Here is a 19,639-nt window from a genome sequence, read left to right as displayed (position 1 = left end):
GAACATCTTTCAGCAAGATAAACCCTAAATTGAATAGTCCATCCCATGTCTCGTTCTAGTCTTCTTGATTTTTATTATTTATCCAATCTTCTTTTGCTTTCTTGGTTTCTATATTTCCCTGTTCCCCTAACCATAAATTTTCTTGGTAATTCCAATTAAAAAGGACAAAACTTATTCGTTATTTACCTATTTCTTCCATCGACTTCATTTTCGTAATTCTTTTTCATCACGATATTTTCTGTCCTCCACAGTATATATTTGTTATATTAGAGTTGATAATAGTATTGTCGTTTGAGGTAGGAATATTTGTTAAGAGACCTCAAAGAGATTTAGCTTAAAGAGGAAGGGTTTTAGTGGGTCGTACAGCCGCTGAAGCTACGAACGCAAAAACTACGCCATCTATAGGAAACTGGTGAAAATTTTACACAAAGAAATTTCTTATTTACGTTTATTTTATATTGATTACCTGCATAATTTTTAGAATATTATTTAAATCAAGATTATTAAAATATTATACAGTATCAAATACTATATTTTAAATTACACGTGGATGTTCTTATAAATTATTTTCGAAACCATTCGAATTTTGTTTGGTATTTTTTAAAGTTGCTTTTGGATTGTTCACTGTAATTTGAGGCACGGATAATGCTCCTGGAGAATTTTCGTCGTGTTTGGAGAGATTTTCAGCAACTTGTTCCTGTAAAGAAATGATAGTTTTTGCGTTATAATAATTCGAACTAAAATCAAATGTGTATAACCTCCATATTTGTTATACAAGTATGATTGGTTGCCTATCTAACTACAATTGAGTGTATTATTGATTGCCTATAAACATGCTTAATAATAGTATTTAATTTAACTATTGATTATTTTTTTACAACATTCTTATATCAAAATATTGATTATTAAATAGGAAAAAAACACGGGTGAACTAAATTTACGTATTTTCGTAATAATGTATAAGAAAAATTGACATTTTTCATTATATTTCATTACGAAACTGAATACCGAAGAAGATTCTCATTATTTTTAAATAAAATTTGATGTATTTCTCATTATTTTCGTTTCTATTGTTAGTTTTATGAGTTTTCTGAGCTCTATATGGTTAAAATATAACTTTGAGCTCGTAGAAAAATAATTATAAATGAAATTCTGAACTTACCAAGTATTCGCTTATTTGGTCATTAATATTTTTAATTGCCACCGCCAATACGTATCCTTGAGCTTTCAAAATGGCGATAATCGTTCCTTGGACGTTTTCCATGTGCACGGTCTACAACGATAAATAGAAATAATAATAAAAAAATTAATATCAGTTGATAGATACTCACTTTAACAGCAGAATCCGTTGTAGCCAAAACTTTATTTATTAAAACCACCACGGAATGATATAACCTTCTGGGAAAAGTACTGAGTATATCACTCGAAGCATTAATCAAATGAACAACGCGTCGTGATGATTCTCTTACCAGCAGAACAATCAGCTGTTCCAAATTTGCCGGTCTAGCTTGATTTTCAGGTTCATCTTTACTCAAACTCGCCCATAGCTCTTTTCCTTTTTGAAACGCAAGGATTGGATCGGTGGCTACCTGAAACGACAATTCCCGCTATTTTTATAAATATTCGAGTCGATATCATTAAAAAAAAAACCAATTTCTTACTACTTTGGATCATCTGGAACACTCAAATTCAGTCTCTGAAGACGATAACTTTATTTCAACGCATACTATATTTATAAACACCCTTTGTGTATCTTGATCGCCATTATTTTTTGCTTAAAAACACTCAGGGGACACTCTCGGTGACAAAAAAATGTTATTTAAAGTAGTGGTAAACTTAAACTGGCGTTTAAGTCCAAAAAGAGCTCAGATAAACGCGAGGAGTATCTGTGAGTAGCCGGATAATCAGAAGAAGACTTAAGTCGGCTAAACTTGAGTTTAAAAAGCCTTAAATCAACCCCAGCAGCGGCATGTTGAAAATAGAAGAGGACGAGTCTACAAAAGACCGTGCAGGGGTACATAGAACTGACTTTTAGAGGAGATTCCTGGTTGGTTGGGGAAGGCGATTCGATGATAACAAAAACCGAGTTGGTTTTATTGTTTATGATTCATCATACAAATAAATATGTGTAGCTGTAATCAGAGGACTGCAATTTCAAATTCAACTTTTCTTTGGTGGCACTTGGCCATCAAAACCCAATGCTTTCCAACAAACATTTTTATCTAAATAACCCAATATGTGCTTACCAATTCAATAACGTAAGTTAGAACGTGTACAGCTTCCACGCTTTGATGTTTGAGTGCTTTAACTTCTGCAATCGTTCTTAGAGTTACTTTCCTTTTCAGTTTCCTGGAAAATTTTTCGGCGTGGTGTATTGTATGGATGGCTTTTCCTTTCGGTCCTTCTTCATTGGCAGGTTTATCATTTTCTGAATAGACGAATACTTTTATATCGATTTCGTTCGATAGCAATAATTACTTACCATCGATAATTTGTTCGTCTTCGCCGGGTAGATATTTATCGACGTATTTTTCTGCGACGTCTAATACACCTTCTAAAGTATCAGCAGCGTAAGCCGTGTATTTGCTAGATAGAACTGTGTCTCCTATTTTTTTCACGGAATCCGCGCGTTTCATAACCGGCTGGGCGATTCTCGTTCCCATTTCTTGTACGTATTGTTTCGTATTGTAATAAATCTAAAAAAATATCCGCATAAAATTGTATGATACTAGAAAATTAATACCACAATGTGTACTTGTTTAAAAACATGGATAATAAACAACGATTAATTGTTTTTCTTTGTAACTTCTAAGTGCAATTTGTTGTTTGATCGTAATTAATTGGAAAGAAAATTAGATGCAGTAACTGCGACTACACGATGCATCAAGAGTTTGCGTCAACATCCACCTTCCAGCGTCGGTAAACATTAGATGAAGGCTGCACTAAGGTCGAAGGTTCACCACTTTACTTTCTGAATTGTGTTGACCCAAGAAGTGCAAGAAGATATTCGACAACATACATATTTCATTTGCTAGATAAAATGGATCAGATATGCTTCATGATCTGAAGAAATAACCATAAGAATTACGCCAACATACATATGAGTATCTTAAGACTTGGTACTTGTTTCCTCATTACCAGTTTCCTCGATAAGGAACCCATCAGCATTAGAATAAAAGTCCAGAAGATTGCCACTCGTAGAGTTTAAGTAGATCCGTATTGAGGACGAGATGTAACTATGAATGGAGTGTCAAGGGAAAGGACTAGATAAATCGTTGGGAGGTCGTTGCACCTTTGTAACTAATTCTTCGAGGTATGCTACAAAAACTGAATTATCAATGTTATCCTGGAGAAATAAACGAACCCAAAGAGATAGTATTGATAGTATATAAAAATTGTGTGTAGGTAAACTGCAAGAGTTGGTTCCAATATTGGATTTTCATCGCCAAAGTTGGAAGAAAAACATTCGTCTAATGACATACGCAGTATGACCATACCAGCGTCCAGCTTTGAGGTTTAATACTACTAAAGATGGTATCGAATATTTGGCATTGGAATGTTGACCATGGAAAGTCAGTTTTTTTGACTTTTGACTCTTTTGGTTCCAACTACACACAATGCGAAGTGTTTTGGATGAAAAACGTTACCAATACCATCCAGTTTGTTCAACCTTATCTGAAGATAATTTTAATTAACTTACCATTTCCGGTGGAAGATTTATCGACGGTACTTTTTGTTCCAAGATATCCAAACTTTTACAAACGATATCGTCAATGGAATTGATAGGTCCTTCCAATAGGAACAGAGCCGGCGAAGCAGCTTCCACTATAGTTTGAGCTGATAGTTCGGCAGTATCTAAAGTCCAATGCATCAACGAATTCGAATTCTAAAATAAATTACCGTTAACGATGCGTTTGATGGTGGTTTAGTTGAAATTTACTTTTATTTTTTGATAGAAGCCTCCCGCATAAGACCATCCGGTTTCCACTATCGGGATATTTGTAATACGATTGACCGCGTCCAGATCGTTCCATTCGAATCTTTTTCTAACCGTTTGTGGCACTAATAGATCAACAGAAATTATATTTGAGAAGATACAAATCCCAAAATATAAAATATCAAAGTTATCAATAATTTCAATAGAAAAAAATCTGTTTTTTTGATATCCATTTGTATTGGATACACTGTTTAGACCACCACTACACCAACAGTCACGATTAAACTGTCCGAAAGTCTCTGAAGACGATAACTTGGTTAACGAAACGCGCCTGGGACAGTATAATTGCGAGTGTTGGTGCAGTTCGAAAAACTTAGTGTTTCCGAAAGGGGTTGTATTGGATGTTTAAACTGGTCTTTTACGAAATGTAGAATACCAACGGAACCGTCTAACATCGCTTCCTAGTGGACTTATAGCCAGAAAGATGTAGGATGGGTGCCTCTCCAAGACTCAAGTGTATTAATGATATTCCGTTGTCCAAGAAGGCCGAAAAGTGACAAAATTCTGAATTATGGGCAGAAATACACACGCTGGGATGTTTGCTAGCGGTTCCTGCAGGGGTATGAAAAAAAAAAGAGAAAATTTATTACACCAGACAAGACTTGGTTATTCCGGAAAGTAAACGTGCGTTTATGGAATGAACTGTTGATTATCTCATTAAAAAACGTGCAGTATTATAATAATCTCTTAAGAAAACACGATAAAACTTGTCTACAGATCAAAACGACGCGATATTCCAATCCAGTAGTCTGAAATTGCAACAAGACAACGATAAATCGGCTTCCGATGGAAATGTGTATATAATTGGGTTGGGAATCACTGAAACATCATCCTTATAGTCCAGATTTGTCACCATGTGATTTTTATTGAAACAGGCATTTGATGGGGTAGGATTCGAAAGCAATGCAATTCGTTGGGCGAATATTTACGTGAAGAGACGGAAGATTTTTACCTAAAAGGCATTCGAAAACTTCCGGAGACGTGGCAAAAACGTGACAGATACTGTATAGAAAATCATCATCATCAAGCATTACAATCCTTCGGATTGTGGATATCGATTATAGCGTTTTAAAATCGTTTTTTGAGTTGGATTACTCGTAGTTTTCCATTATTGTTTTCTTTATAGTTTATCGTTTGTTTTGGCTGTTTTTTGGTTTTATTTTCTATACCTTTCGGTTTCGGTATTTAGAAAAACCGTTTGAAATTTCTTTTTCACCACAATATTATACAATTTTATCGATATTTATACGTGATTGTTACGAAATTTGATCGAGACGTTTTAATACAACCATTCAAGCTTAAAATCTTAAAACCTTCATCGATCTTCTCGAAAATTTGGAATTAAGTTCATCTCACCCTCCTCTACGCACCTGACTTGGTCGCAAAGTATGTTTTTTATTTTTAAGGGGTGAAAATCACCCCTTACTTACCAATAAATTGATAAATAACGAATTAAAGCGGTAATTGGTTATAGTTATGTTCAAATATAATAAATTTTGATTGTTTTGTATCATGACTTTAATATTTTGATATTTTACACCTCACCTACCCTTAAAAACAACCCCTCGTACAAAGATTATTTAAAAAATGTGGTAAAAAACATGAAATTTTTTTTATTTTGAATCGTATTTGGAAGAATTTTTTTCTTTGAGTATTAGGAATATGACCCTCGATATTTTTAATAATGCATCCACCAAAAACCACCCCTCAGAATGGGAAAAATATAATAAAATATAAATACAAAGGAGACACGGCGTGTATAAAAGAATAAATACTCGAAAAAGATCAAAACGTTTCCATTTTTTGTTTTTTCAAATTCGAGTTATTCAACTTATTTTCGTCATAACTCGCTTAATTTTAATGCTAGACGGTTTTGTAAAAACTCATTTTAAAGGTCTAAAAAAGTACTTTAAAATTGTTTATTACAAATTTTTACGAAAAATTGATCGTTTTTCCGTTATTTGAGCTCAAATCTCTGCATAAATTTACAAAAAAGAAAAAATTGGCTTTCAGTGACTCATAAGTTGCTGAATATTATTTGAAAAATTTAATTCAAAGTGATCAATTTCTTTGTTTTTTTATAAGCTTCAATTTCGATAAGAATAATTTTTTCCAGAAAATGCGTAATTTTCGAGTTTTTCACGAAAAAATGTTGAAAAACGTGGTTTTGTTTTTCAATTTCGAGTTACTCAACTTATTTTCGTCATAACTCGCTTAATTTTAAAGCTAGTCGGTTTTGTAAAAACTCATTTTAAAGGTCTAAAAAAGTACTTTAAAATTGTTTATTACAAATTTTTACGAAAAATTGATCGTTTTTCCGTTATTTGAGCTCAAATCTCTGCATAAATTTACAAAAAAGAAAAAATTGGCTTTCAGTGACTCATAAGTTGCTAAATATTTAAAAAAATTAAATGTAAACTCACTAATTTCATTGTTTTTTTATAAGCTTCAATTTTGATAGGAATAATTTTTTCCAGAAAATGCGTAATTTTCGAGTTTTTCACGAAAAAATGTTGAAAAACGTGGTTTTGTTTTTCAATTTCGAGTTACTCAACTTATTTTCGTCATAACTCGCTTAATTTTAAAGCTAGTCGGTTTTGTAAAAACTCATTTTAAAGGTCTAAAAAAGTACTTTAAAATTGTTTATTACAAATTTTTACGAAAAATTGATCGTTTTTCCGTTATTTGAGCTCAAATCTCTGCATAAATTTACAAAAAAGAAAAAATTGGCTTTCAGTGACTCATAAGTTGCTAAATATTTAAAAAAATTAAATGTAAACTCACTAATTTCATTGTTTTTTTATAAGCTTCAATTTTGATAGGAATAATTTTTTCCAGAAAATGCGTAATTTTCGAGTTTTTCACGAAAAAATGTTGAAAAACGTGGTTTTGTTTTTCAATTTCGAGTTACTCAATTTATTTTCGTCATAACTCGCTTAATTTTAAAGCTAGTCGGTTTTGTAAAAACTCATTTTAAAGGTCTAAAAAAGTACTTTAAAATTGTTTATTACAAATTTTTACGAAAAATTGATCGTTTTTCCGTTATTTGAGCTCAAATCTCTGCATAAATTTACGAAAAACAAAAAATGGTTTTTCAGTGACCCATAAGTTGCTAAATATTTAAAAAAATTAAATGTAAACTCACTAATTTCATTGTTTTTTTATAAGCTTCAATTTTGATAGGAATAATTTTTTCCAGAAAATGCGTAATTTTCGAGTTTTTCACGAAAAAATGTTGAAAAACGTGGTTTTGTTTTTCCAAATTCGAGTTACTCAACTTATTTTCGTCATAACTCGCTTAATTTTAAAGCTAGTCGGTTTTGTAAAAGGTCATTTTAAAGGTCTGAAAAAGTACTTTAAAAATGTTCACCACAATTTTTTATGAAAAATTGATCGTTTTTCCGTTATTCGAGTTTAAATTTACGAAAAACAAAAAATGGTTTTTCAGTGACTCATAAGTTGCTAAATATTTAAAAAAATTAAATGTAAACTCACTAATTGCATTGTTTTTTTATAAGCTTCAATTTTGATAGGAATAATTTTTCCAGAAAATGCGTAATTTTCGAGTTTTTTACGAAAAAATGTTGAAAAACGTGGTTTTGTTTCTCAAATTCGAGTTACTCAACTTATTTTCGTCATAACTCGCTTAATTTTAAAGCTAGTCGGTTTTGTAAAAGGTCATTTTAAAGGTCTGAAAAAGTACTTTAAAAATGTTCACCACAATTTTTTATGAAAAATTGATCGTTTTTACGTTATTTGAGCTCAAATCTCTGCATAAATTTACAAAAAAGAAAAAATTGGCTTTCAGTGACTCATAAGTTGCTGATTATTATTTAAAAAAATTAAATGTAAACTCACTAATTGCATTGTTTTTTTATAAGCTTCAATTTCGATAAGAATAATTTTTTCCAAAAAATGCGTAATTTTCGAGTTTTTCGTAAAAAAATGTTGAAAAGCGTTGTTTTTTTTTCTAATTTTCAATCGTAAATAACTCAGAAATTATTGAGTTAAATAAAAAACTTCATTTCACATTTTCTTCATAAAAATCAATTCTCTATCGATTCCCGGTGTTATTTTAAAATTTTAAATTTCCGCCCATTGAATAAGGGTGGTATTCACCCCTGGCGTAGAAGCATACATTCGCACCAAATCGGGTTTGTTATTTATATAATTTTTGAGCTCCTGTCAAAAAATCAAACTAATCCATGAAGGTCTTAAAAATTGCGAGGGGATTTGCTTGGTTCACTGTACTATTTAGAAATATTTCAATCATATATAAAAATAATATTTTAAATTTCTTTAATTTCTTATTTCTTAGACCTTTTGATATATTAATGCATCTAAATGTTTTTGATTTTAAGTATTTTCTGTTTCAAAATTAGTTTTTTTTTTTTTCGATAATTAAAAGTTAAATCAAAATTTTGAAAAGACTTAAAGAAAAGTCGTCAATCTTTCAAAAGTTTTAAAACAGAAAATACTTAAAATCAAGAACATATAGAAACATAAACAATATTTTATTTTCTCTTCAATCAATCGCATGTTTCCCGAATCCCCTAATTTTATTTACTTTAGTTTCCATATCCACTTAATTGAATTGATAAATTGTATTAATAATCCTAATCAACTTTCATACAATAAATGACGTACTTTCATCATCTGTTTGGACCGAAATAGATTCATAATTTTTAACTGTTACTGTCGATTCAAAATCATTTCGAGGTATTATTTTGTTTTTGAAATTTTTTCTAAATCGTCTTCTATGAACCATAACAGATTCTGAAAAAAAAAATTCCGGTTCCACAACACAATAAATTTCATTTTCAAGTTTCTACTTACTTTTATCGAAATCACTTTCGGTTCGAAAACATGTCACGTTGTATTTAAATATTGAATGAACAAGATTCTAACGACGATACAAAAATTTGTATCAAATATAAATTTATCGTATACTAATTAAATGAAATAAATTGATCATTAACCAAAAATAAACCGTTACCTAATCGAATATTAAACATTGATACGATTTATAATAAACAATTTCGTGATTTGAAAAATCTTGCATCGATTGTTTGTAAGTTAAGCAACAAAATTCGAAACTAATCAATCTAAGAGGGCACTAGTTACACGGTTAATAACTTTTTTAATATTAAATTTATTAAGCAAAATTTTGGGTGAACTTAAACAACAATTAATTTTACACCAAAAAGGTACTCTTGATGAAATTCGATACCGCGTACGGTTTTTGCAATATTTTGATTTGAAAATTATAAAGTTATTAATTATTATTATTATATATAATAAAATAAAATCCAGTCTAATCAGTATAAGATCCTGTTTTTCAAAGTTAAATTAGTATAGGCTTTGAGCTATTAGAGGTCTTAATATAAGACAAACAATTTGATAATCATGATTGCGATCCTGGGACATTTAGAGTCATTGGAAAACGTTATCGATGTTAGATCTAAAAAAATCAATTTTGGTTAACCAAAAACAACATTAATAAACAAAATATGATTTTGAATTTAGGCAAAATCCAACAGTTAGTTTAAAGATCGTGGCAAGACAAACAAAAACGTCTTCTTCAACCATTAGAGTGGATTTTTATCGAACATTACAAGAAATTACAACCCTCAATACAAATTTTTCAAAATATATTTTGGTGCGATGGAAATCCACTTGTCAAAAAGGTTTTACAAACACAGAATCGATGGATTGGTGGAGATGTAGAAGCTCCGATTCGTTGGCCTTCCCGATTTGAATCCCTTGGTCGAATCTTAGTAAGTGTATTAGTAAAAACTGAGGACATTTTGAACACCTACTCCGATTGAATTCTAATTTACGTCGCTTCATAAAACTAATATCATAATCAAAATTACTCGGTACGATATAATGTCGGAGACTGCGACAAATAAAAACCTGCAACTACCGACTGTTTAATATTCTTCAACTGCGAATTATTTATTTGGTGTTTATGATTGTAGTTTAGTCCCAGAGACGCCTTTTAGTGAAGTTTGCATACGAATTGTTTTCGTTTTCGCAAACGCAGACTTCTAAGTTTTAAAATAGGTAAAACCAAGGAACTATCAGTTGAAATTCGTTCATTAATTAATAATACCGTGAAAGATAATGCATCCACCAGGAAAAACCTTCAGAGTGGACTCGAAAAAACAAAACTACTGAAAATTAACGAACGGTAATCGTGAACAGTATTTCTACAAGGAGATTGAGAAAAAAACCCTTTTAAGACCGTCTAAATAAAATCTAGATGCTGCAAAGGGTTAACAACATGAAAATTACAGAGTTTTATGAAATGATGAGTTAAAGTTTGAGGTCTGATGCTTACGAGTTACTTGTTTACTCAATTTTCCTTCAAAAACTTCGATTTCAAACACAATTCTGGTCATGATTTGCTAATTCTTGTAAACAGGATGAAAATCTTAACTTGGATCATCACGTGCGACAAATATAAATCGTTGTTGAAGTCTGTAGAGAACAGAAGCTTCACTAATAGTTTTTAAGCCGATATTAATGCGAAAATTGCAGATGAAGTAAGATAGATTTGATCGATAGAACAGGGATTGTTTCCATCACGAGAAAACTAGATGGCAAATATCTTCAGTGGCGAAAATTTGAGAGATTTTGATATGGTGGTATAATTTTTTTAATTGTGTGAATCTAGCTTCGAAAGAACGTTACACTTTACAGTGATTTCGCCAAAAAAAAGCGTATTTAGTATTCGAATTTCAAGAAAATAATGAAACGATAAAAATAACCAAAATAACTTCCAAATATAAAAATTGTATTCAAACTTATATAATTTAGTGATTTCTTAAAACTTCTAATTTTTGACTTCTCGTTTTTTTTTGTTGGAAAACCTTCTTTCTTTAATAATTTTTAAAAATAAAAATATATACTATAAGCAATTTGTATTTGCATTTACTTTACTCGCTTCATAGACATAACAAATTAATAAATGGATTAAAAATTTTATAAACAACATCGAAATATGTATTATCGTAGTTCAAGTTTTTCTTTTGAAAGGCCGATCGACTATTCCTATGTAATTTATCGTTGCATGTTGGACTTTGCCTCGTTGTTTTCCATTTCAATTACCATCAATAATTAGTGTCATTAAACGACAACAGTACACGGGTTATTTCCTATAATTTTCACCAGGAACTTTGACTCAAATACATCTAAATGTTTCCCTCGTGGAAAGAATTTTTTTTATTATATACATTTTACTAGTTTTTAAACAAATTATTTGTTTCGGTGGTTTCGAATTTTCCAAGACAATCCACCAACAACTATTTTCTGCAGCTATTAAATTGAATGTCAACTACATTTCTTGCAATACGAAAGTCGCTACTTAAATTTTGAGTTGTCAACAGTCAATACATCGAATTGATGGGTCATCGGCCGTTAAGTCCTTGTTTGGTATCTAATGATACCGTAGATCAAAGAAAAATTATGAAATCGACGTTTTTCTACATCTGAAGGAGCGATTCATGCATTCAAATCACATGTTTTGGAGGTACCTTAATCGGAATGGAAAATGTCTACGAAAAAAGACAATAATAGCTAAAAATTCTGCGTTTTTATGCATTTTTCTGTGTTTTTCTGCATTTTTCAGCGTTTTCCCCGCGTTTTTCTGCGTTTTTCTGCGTTTTTTCTGCGTTTTTCTGCAGTTTTCCACGTTTTTAGAATTAACAGCAAAAGGATGAAGCAAAAAAATGTTGCTATATACATGTTGAATAAAAAAAAACAATGTCTAATTTGCAAAAGACTGCGCAACAAAAAATTAGTTCTTATCCTGTGGAAAAATGTCCGGATATTCTACACTCATATTCCTTATTATTAACTTTTCAGGAAAACAGGAAAACGACAATAATAGCTAAAAATTCTGCATTTTTCTGTGCTTTTCTGTGTTTTTCTGTGTCTTTCTGTTTTTTTCTGCGTTTTTCTGCGTTTTTCTGCGTTTTACTGCATTTGTCTGCGTTTTACTGCATTTGTCTGCGTTTTTCCGCGTTTTTCTGCAGTTTTCTGCGTTTTCCCGCGTTTTTCTGCGTTTTCTGCGTTTTTTCTGCGTTTTTCTGCAGTTTTCTCCTTTTTTCTGCAGTTTTCCACGTTTTTAGAATTAACAGCAAAAGGATGAAGCAAAAAAATGTTGCTATATACATTTTGAATCAAATAAAACAATGTCTAATTTGCAAAAGACTACGCAACAAAAAATTAGTTCTTATCCTGTGGAAAAATGTCCGGATATTCTACACTCATATTCCTTATTATTAACTTTTCAGGAAAACAGGAAAACGACAATAATAGCTAAAAATTCTGCATTTTTCTGTGCTTTTCTGTGTTTTTCTGTGTCTTTCTGTTTTTTTCTGCGTTTTTCTGCGTTTTTCTGCGTTTTACTGCATTTGTCTGCGTTTTACTGCATTTGTCTGCGTTTTTCCGCGTTTTTCTGCAGTTTTCTGCGTTTTCCCGCGTTTTTCTGCGTTTTCTGCGTTTTTTCTGCGTTTTTTCTGCGTTTTTCTGCAGTTTTCTCCTTTTTTCTGCAGTTTTCCACGTTTTTAGAATTAACAGCAAAAGGATGAAGCAAAAAAATGTTGCTATATACATTTTGAATCAAATAAAACAATGTCTAATTTGCAAAAGACTACGCAACAAATAATAATGGAAAACAGGAAAACGACAATAATAGATGAAAATTCTGCGTTTTTCTGCATTTTCTGCGTTTCTCTGCGTTTCTCTGCGTTTTTCTGCGTTTTTTTTTGCGTTTTACTGCATTTTCCTGCATTTTTCTGCATTTTCCTGCATTTTTCTGCGTTTTTCTGCATTTTCCTGCATTTTTCTGCATTTTTCTGCATTTTTCTGCATTTTTCTGCATTTTTCTGCATTTTTCTGCATTTTTCTGCGTTTTTCTGCGTTTTTCTGCAGTTTTCTGCAGTTTTCTGCGTTTTTCTGCAGTTTTCTGCAATTTTCTGCAGTTTTCTGCGTTTTTCTGCGTTTTCTGCATTTTTCTGTGTTTTTCTGCGTCTTTTTGCGTTTTCCGGGTTTTCCGCGTTTTTTAGAATCAACAGCAAAGGATGAAGCAATGTCTCATTTGCAAAAGACAAAAAAATTAGTTCTTATAGAGAGATAGAGACAGACTAAATGTGATATTTTACAAAATATTCCATCAATGGACAACTAGTTTGCTGTGAATACCAAAGAAAAAAAAAGTTATGATCAACAATGTACTTCCCGAGTTTCATAACTGGTTTAAATCAATCCTATGGCACCAGATTTATCCAAATACGAATCGGAGTAGAAATCGAATTATTTCATTTTTTTTAATAGGTCAAAATAATCAATTCTTATTTTTTTTTAGAAACTACGATTATATGTATCTCAATTTTTTACCTTTGGTTGGAATCCTACGATATAATTACGAAAAAATTAAATTTTACGATTATCTCGAAAATTATATATCGAAAATATATTTATAGATAATAACTAGAGCAAATACTATTAACAGATTATTTGAAATAATAGAAATAAATCCATAAAAATAAAATGAATGTACTTACTTTTGCCGGGTGATATCGCAGACCAGTATATTTTGATACTTCTCCTGCAACTGATAGAAATTAAAGACCTCTTGACTCGAGATAATGATATTCTCTTAACCTTTCTTATCTTTAGGATAATTTAAAGTGAGAAATAATTTTGTTTTTTACGGGAAAACGAGATTTTTCTGTCCGTTCACTTATACAGTGACTCAATAATTCACTCACTAGTTTATATAATCGCAAAACAGACCTTACAAATCCATGACTTGAAATCTCTCGACTGATTACATGCATCTACCCTACGTGGACGCCTTCTTCTTCTTTTTGCACCTTAACCACTCTCCACCAACACAATCGTACACCTCCAAAAATTTTCTTTTCTCTTCCATTCATGACCTAGACTTCACCACCATATAACCCGGATGTAATTCTCTGGAGTTCCTTGAGATATCTGTGGACCTTGATAGGTTTCTTAGAACTCAAACTGTTTCTTTTCCTCTTGCCCATCTCCTGTCGACATCCCTTTTAACTTGTTATCGTTTCTTCCAGGTATTCAAAATCTTAATCTTCATCATGATCTTTATTAGAATCGTTAACATTAAGATATTTGACCACCAAGGAAGTTATTAAGCTAACAATACTAATCCAAATTATGCCTCGCACCTTACAGATAAAAAAAACTCATAGATTACATATTTGTTTTTATCAACGACATCGTTAATTTTCTCTGTTTCAACGTTTCTAAAATGAAATTGACGTCGTTAAAATTTAGAGCTTGATTTTTATTGAGTTTTCTCTTCAAACTCTTCAAACTACTATCTACTAAAAAGCTGGGCTCAGTGCAAGGACTCGTTTAAAAGATTAAAAATTCTGAATCTTTCTTTGTTATTCATCTTTGAAATCGTTTGTAAGCAATTTCAGAAAGATCGTTGCATGGCTATCCACTTAGCACGACCTCCACGTTCAGAATTAGCTTAGGGCTCGATATTTTACAATGCAAAAAAATGCACAATCATTTGCGAACGTATTTTCTCCTCACTTTTTGCAATAAAGTGCTATGTAAACGACTTTTATTCTAAGATTGGATTAATTTTAGCTATGGACTTTTGTACTAAATCTGATTCTTCTAATTCTGATAACTACTAGAGCAGCGATAATGAATAAAAGTTATCTATAAAATCAATTACAATTTTTTTTAATAAATATATTTTTAATACGGAATAATTCCTATTAATCTTATCAATACACTTGATAAATATCAGAAATAGCGAATTTATCAAAATTGGCATATTATTATCTATATTATCTTATTTGTAGTTTAGACATCAAAGTACTACAGATTAAGCATTAATTTAGGGACGATCGTCAACAACTGAAAGTTTTCGTTAATATTAAAGTGTAATAGTTTTCGTATTTGTTAATTAAACATTCTTATAAATATGTTATGATCCAATTGATAGGTAAGTTAATTATTTTTTTCCAAATAACGTCTTCCATATGTTTGGAAGATACAGAAATTGTTTTACGATGAATCTATCGGGAAACGAACCGAAACGCGAAGACACGGAATAAAGAAAGTCCTCTAGATCTTTCCTCTTCATTGCTTCATGTTTTATCAAGATTTTCCGGGTCTTCTTCGTATCCTTCTACCAATGGGACTCCAATCGGTAATTCATTCCATCCATTTTGTTTTCTAACGTATCCATAATCCGTTATTCTATTCAATCTCGTCAACGATATTTGCATTTGATATTTTATTATTCCAAGGTCCTTGGATCCTGTCCTAGGACTAACAAATCACTGGAATTATCATTATATTTTGAAGTATTTTCCCCAAGGATTATTTCGAAGATCAATTGATAACCTTTTTTGTCGGAATAAATATAATTATAACAATCGTTATCTCATGAAATTCGATCAAAGATTTTTTTCTCATTATCTTTTTAATTTATATATCGAATTTTTATTTACAACTGATATATTTTCAAAAAAATCTAACGATAATATTCGAAACAACGTAGTAACTGAATCAATTCGAAAACGAGGATTTTCAAGGAGAATTTTGGCTTCATTAGCATCTTAAATGATATAACATTTTGATTGGCGTTTAATCCTCTACGATTTACGAAAAATATTGTCCTAAATTCCCTCTCCTTGGAATGGTTCCGGCCGCCTCCTCGAAAGTTTTAATATTTCTAAAAAAACAGGATTCCAAGTTGGATTATAGAACGAAAACTAACTCCAAGTGATAAAATAGAAAGCCTATAGTATTAATAATCGTCGATTATGAAAAGGCGTTTAACTGCATAAACAATCATGAGAATTGTTTAAAGCTAGTTAAGTTAATGGGCTCCATTTGGTAAACTGAGACATGTAGGTATTCAAATCGGATACACCTAGATGTCTTGGTAGGAGCAAAACCAATTATCGAAACTCTTCTGGGAAACTATAACCAGAGAAGATCTACGAATACCAACAGGAGTTCTATTGAGGCAGTGTCGCCTCAACAAACACCTGAAGACGCTAGATCTAGCTGATAATACGACGTGCAAATTCTCTCGAAGTATAAAACACTCCAGAGCACCACACCTAGGTGCGCATGAAGTAGAAGACGGAAATTTCTGGTAATTAGAACCAAGGAGTGGGATTGGGTTAGGTGTTTGATCAGTATTGATAGCTCAACGAGTTGTGGAGAGGTCCATGTCATTAAGAGATGAAATATTCGAAACGAAGAATCGCGTTGAATAAATAAAAGTTGAAAATGCAATTAGAATGAAACTGGGCTGGTCAACATTGAAAGATAATAGATGAACAAAGACGACGTGATAGAGAGACGATTTAAAAAGAATATTTGAATCCAAGATGTTGGAAATCGAGCAAAATGTTCTAGGTTATGTCCGGTAGACGAGAAGATGATTTTTGGGCAGCGTTTTATCCTTATCTACATCAAATTATCGCGATATTTAATCGGAAACTCGAAAAAAAAAACAAAATTATAAATTACGTGATTCGAGGTTAATTATTTTTAAAATTTGTTACAGATATGAAAGATAGAAAGATGAGTTTCTCAATACTGGTTTTATTCCTGATAATTAATTCGGGTAAGTGTTTATTTCAAGTGGTAACTTAAGGCAACGAATTTTTGCTCTATTTGTGTGATTTTTCTGTCCATTTTGTCCTCTAGATGAACTCATTTCCGTCTGGTAACTCTTCCATTCGGATTTTTCTGGCTTCTTTCGAAGACGATAATCTTCGACCAATGGCGATTTCGAAATTATTAAAATTACGGCCACTGCTAGCGATTTCTATAATTTTTGCTTCGGCGACAAATTCCATGCGGTTAGAACCACTCTAAAGCACTAATTAAGAGTCATTTTAAATATTTTGAGCCCAAACATTTCATCCAAAAAAAAAAACGATTTCTACACACTTTCTACGATTCTTTATTATTTGTTTTGTTGTTAGTTAAGTTGATTTACAACTTGGAGAAACTATTTATTAACATATATAATCTGTGTCAAAATTATGCGGTATATACAGTGTGTCCACGAAAGTTGGCGGCATATAGGACATAACTTTTTTATTAATAATTTTACGAAAAAAAGTTATTCTTTATAAAAAGTTTTGCGTGATCTAAAACCTAAAATTCAATCATCAGATGTTTAATTTTTTCGGTCGTATACGAGGTTCGTCAAAAAATGTACTGCTGTATCAGCATAATCTAAATTTTTTCTTCCGGACTTGATGTTGGTGGCGTTCTTAAACAAATACGTCTGTGAAACATAAAACTGTACAATAAGGTTCTCTAAAAACTATAAAAAACACTGTTAGACTGACTAAAAAAAGTGTGTATACCGCGGTACTTTTCGAAATACGATTGAGCAATAATCACATTTTTTGACAAACCTCGTATACGACTGAAAAAATTTAACATCTGATGATTGAATTTTAGATTTTGAACTATGCGGAATTTTTTATAAAGAATAACTTTTTTTCGTAAAATTAATAATAAAAAAGTTACGCGGACAAACTGTATATACTACCTTAAATACTAATCCTATTGTATACAAAAGTTATAATTAATTATATTTATGATCGTCGCGTCACATCAATATAAAAATAATGTTGAGTAATTTGATATGAGTTAGTGAAACTTCAAGTGTCTAAGGTACATATGGAATCGCTTAACTATGACGTTGGTACGCATTAGAAAGATTCGGCGGTATATTGCAAGTATTATTCTGTTTTAGGAATGGTTCTTGGCGAAATTACCATAGAGACAATCAATTCGAAGGTAAACATATCAGGTCAGAATCCCTACCTTTTGAAAATGGACGAAAATAATAATTCCTTCGAAAACAAAACGCAATTGTTCAAAATTAAATACGACGATGACGAAAGTTGTAAGTAATAAACTATTATTATTAAAAAAGAAAAATTTTTTGATTATAATTAATGTGGAATTTCATGTTTAGGTACGACGTTAAAAGTGGATTTTATCGAACCCGCAACTTTCGAAAATGAAATTAAAGATTGTGTATTTTCTTCGTTACAATCATTCGATTACGAAAATTCCAACCAAAGATCGTATTTATTTCAAATAATATCGACGAAAAACGAAGACGACAAAATTGATATTCGTCTTAAAATACAAAATATCGACGACGAACCGCCTGTCGTAGGTTCGTTCAAATGCGAATTCGACGTAAGTATATAAATTTTTTTATCGCCCGAATTAACGTCAAGGGGTGGATTTACCGATAGGTTGTAATTTAGGGCGGTAAATTGTCAAAAAAATATGGAAAAAAGTATAATTAACACGCGTTGTGTTTGCAATTGAACTTTCCCCACAACCTAGAAACGTCCTACGACATATTTTATTTAAACCCTTCTCGACGTTCCAAAAAACGTTTCACCCTACATAAAAAAAAAGGAAAATTAAAATCGTAATTATTTCTGGTTATTAATGTTAATAAAACCCCAAATTTTATTATATTTTCTAGGAAGATACAGATTACGACGTATCGAGTACGAATTGTGTATCTACAGTAACAGATCCTGATGGGTGGTTGAATGAAATCAAATTTCACGTCATCCCCGGAACGGTAAATAGATTTATATACACAGAGTGAGTTTTATTTATGGAACGCGACAATTATCTCGTACGTGTCTTGTAATACGGCCGGTAATTATGAATATTGTACATTTAGATCGTTCAATTCGAATATTCTTTAATAATTTATATCCTAACCGAAATCCCGTAACAAAGTCTAATGTCAGTAAATTAGTGAAGAGTTTAACGAAATTAGTGCAGTGAAATACAATAACTGAAGTCTAATATTCAAATTACATAACGAATTTTATTTTATTATTATAAATATTGTTTTTTTTGTTGTCTTTTAAATTTTTTATTTTTAAAAAGTTAAAACTACACAGTATATCCACCAAAGTTACAATAAAATTGTACATTTAGATCGTTCAATTCGAATATTCTTTAATAATTTATATCCTAACCGAAATCCCGTAACAAAGTCTAATGTCAGTAAATTAGTGAAGAGTTTAACGAAATTAGTGCAGTGAAATACAATAACTGAAGTCTAATATTCAAATTACATAACGAATTTTATTTTATTATTATAAATATTGTTTTTTTTGTTGTGTTTTAAATTTTTTATTTTTAAAAAGTTAAAACTACACAGTATATCCACCAAAGTTACAATAAATATTGTACATTTAGATCGTTCAATTCGAATATTCTTTAATAATTTATATCCTAACGGAAATGCCGTAATAAAATCTACTGTCAGTAAATTAGTGGAAAGTTTAACGAAATTAGTGCAGTGAAATACAATAACTGAAGTCTAATATTCAAATTACATAACGAATTTTATTTTATTATTATAAATATTGTTTTTTTTTGTTGTCTTTTAAATTTTTTATTTTTAAAAAGTTAAAACTACACAGTATATCCACCAAAGTTACAATAAATATTGTACATTTAGATCGTTCAATTCGAATATTCTTTAATAATTTATATCCTAACCGAAATCCCGTAACAAAGTCTAATGTCAGTAAATTAGTGGAAAGT

The 19,639-nt window shown here is 31.0% G+C and overlaps 2 protein-coding genes across 3 annotated transcripts in view; one reads left to right on the top strand and one right to left on the bottom strand.

Annotated features, from left to right (window-relative positions):
* Positions 1 to 427: 427 nt before the first annotated feature.
* LOC130448749 (lipid storage droplets surface-binding protein 1) lies at positions 428 to 13,824 on the bottom strand. 2 transcript variants are annotated; one of them, XM_056786246.1, is made up of 9 exons: positions 8,834 to 9,140; positions 8,645 to 8,773; positions 3,941 to 4,062; positions 3,701 to 3,886; positions 2,483 to 2,696; positions 2,247 to 2,428; positions 1,332 to 1,589; positions 1,163 to 1,273; positions 428 to 697 (listed from the first exon to the last, which is right to left on the bottom strand). In XM_056786246.1, the coding sequence occupies exons 2-9, from the start codon at positions 8,763 to 8,765 to the stop codon at positions 557 to 559; spliced, it is 1,335 nt and encodes a 444-aa protein (XP_056642224.1). In that variant the 5' UTR covers positions 8,766 to 8,773; positions 8,834 to 9,140; the 3' UTR covers positions 428 to 556. The 2 variants fall into 2 exon arrangements, with proteins under 2 accessions (XP_056642224.1, XP_056642225.1); XM_056786247.1 differs by lacking the exons at positions 8,645 to 8,773; positions 8,834 to 9,140 and adding an exon at positions 13,570 to 13,824.
* Positions 13,825 to 14,860: 1,036 nt separating this feature from the next.
* LOC130448748 (protocadherin Fat 4-like) overlaps positions 14,861 to 19,639 on the top strand; it is a 40,431-nt gene continuing 35,652 nt past the window's right edge. Inside the window, exons 1-5 of the mRNA XM_056786244.1 lie at positions 14,861 to 15,011; positions 16,593 to 16,652; positions 17,802 to 17,954; positions 18,027 to 18,256; positions 18,555 to 18,656. Coding sequence (XP_056642222.1) covers positions 14,996 to 15,011; positions 16,593 to 16,652; positions 17,802 to 17,954; positions 18,027 to 18,256; positions 18,555 to 18,656 — 561 coding nt within the window. The 5' untranslated portion in view covers positions 14,861 to 14,995. The remainder of the gene's footprint in view (positions 15,012 to 16,592; positions 16,653 to 17,801; positions 17,955 to 18,026; positions 18,257 to 18,554; positions 18,657 to 19,639) is intronic.

Source organism: Diorhabda sublineata, chromosome 9 (genome assembly GCF_026230105.1).
Source record: "Diorhabda sublineata isolate icDioSubl1.1 chromosome 9, icDioSubl1.1, whole genome shotgun sequence".
Taxonomy (NCBI): domain Eukaryota; kingdom Metazoa; phylum Arthropoda; class Insecta; order Coleoptera; family Chrysomelidae; genus Diorhabda; species Diorhabda sublineata.
Note: the sequence above shows the minus strand (reverse complement) of the source record. Positions and strands in the feature narration are given on the sequence as shown.

What these genes read in the sequence shown, in the direction of transcription:
- LOC130448749 (XM_056786246.1), bottom strand. Translation starts at nt 8,765, where the DNA reads ATGGTTCATAGAAGACGATTTAGAAAAAATTTCAAAAACAAAATAATA. An exon ending in GGTCCAAACAGATGATGAAA is followed by an intron (nt 4,063 to 8,644) that starts GTACGTCATTTA and finishes TTGATCTATTAG; the next exon opens with TGCCACAAACGGTTAGAAAA. An exon ending in TAACTTACGTTATTGAATTG is followed by an intron (nt 1,590 to 2,246) that starts GTAAGCACATAT and finishes TTGTCGTTTCAG; the next exon opens with GTAGCCACCGATCCAATCCT.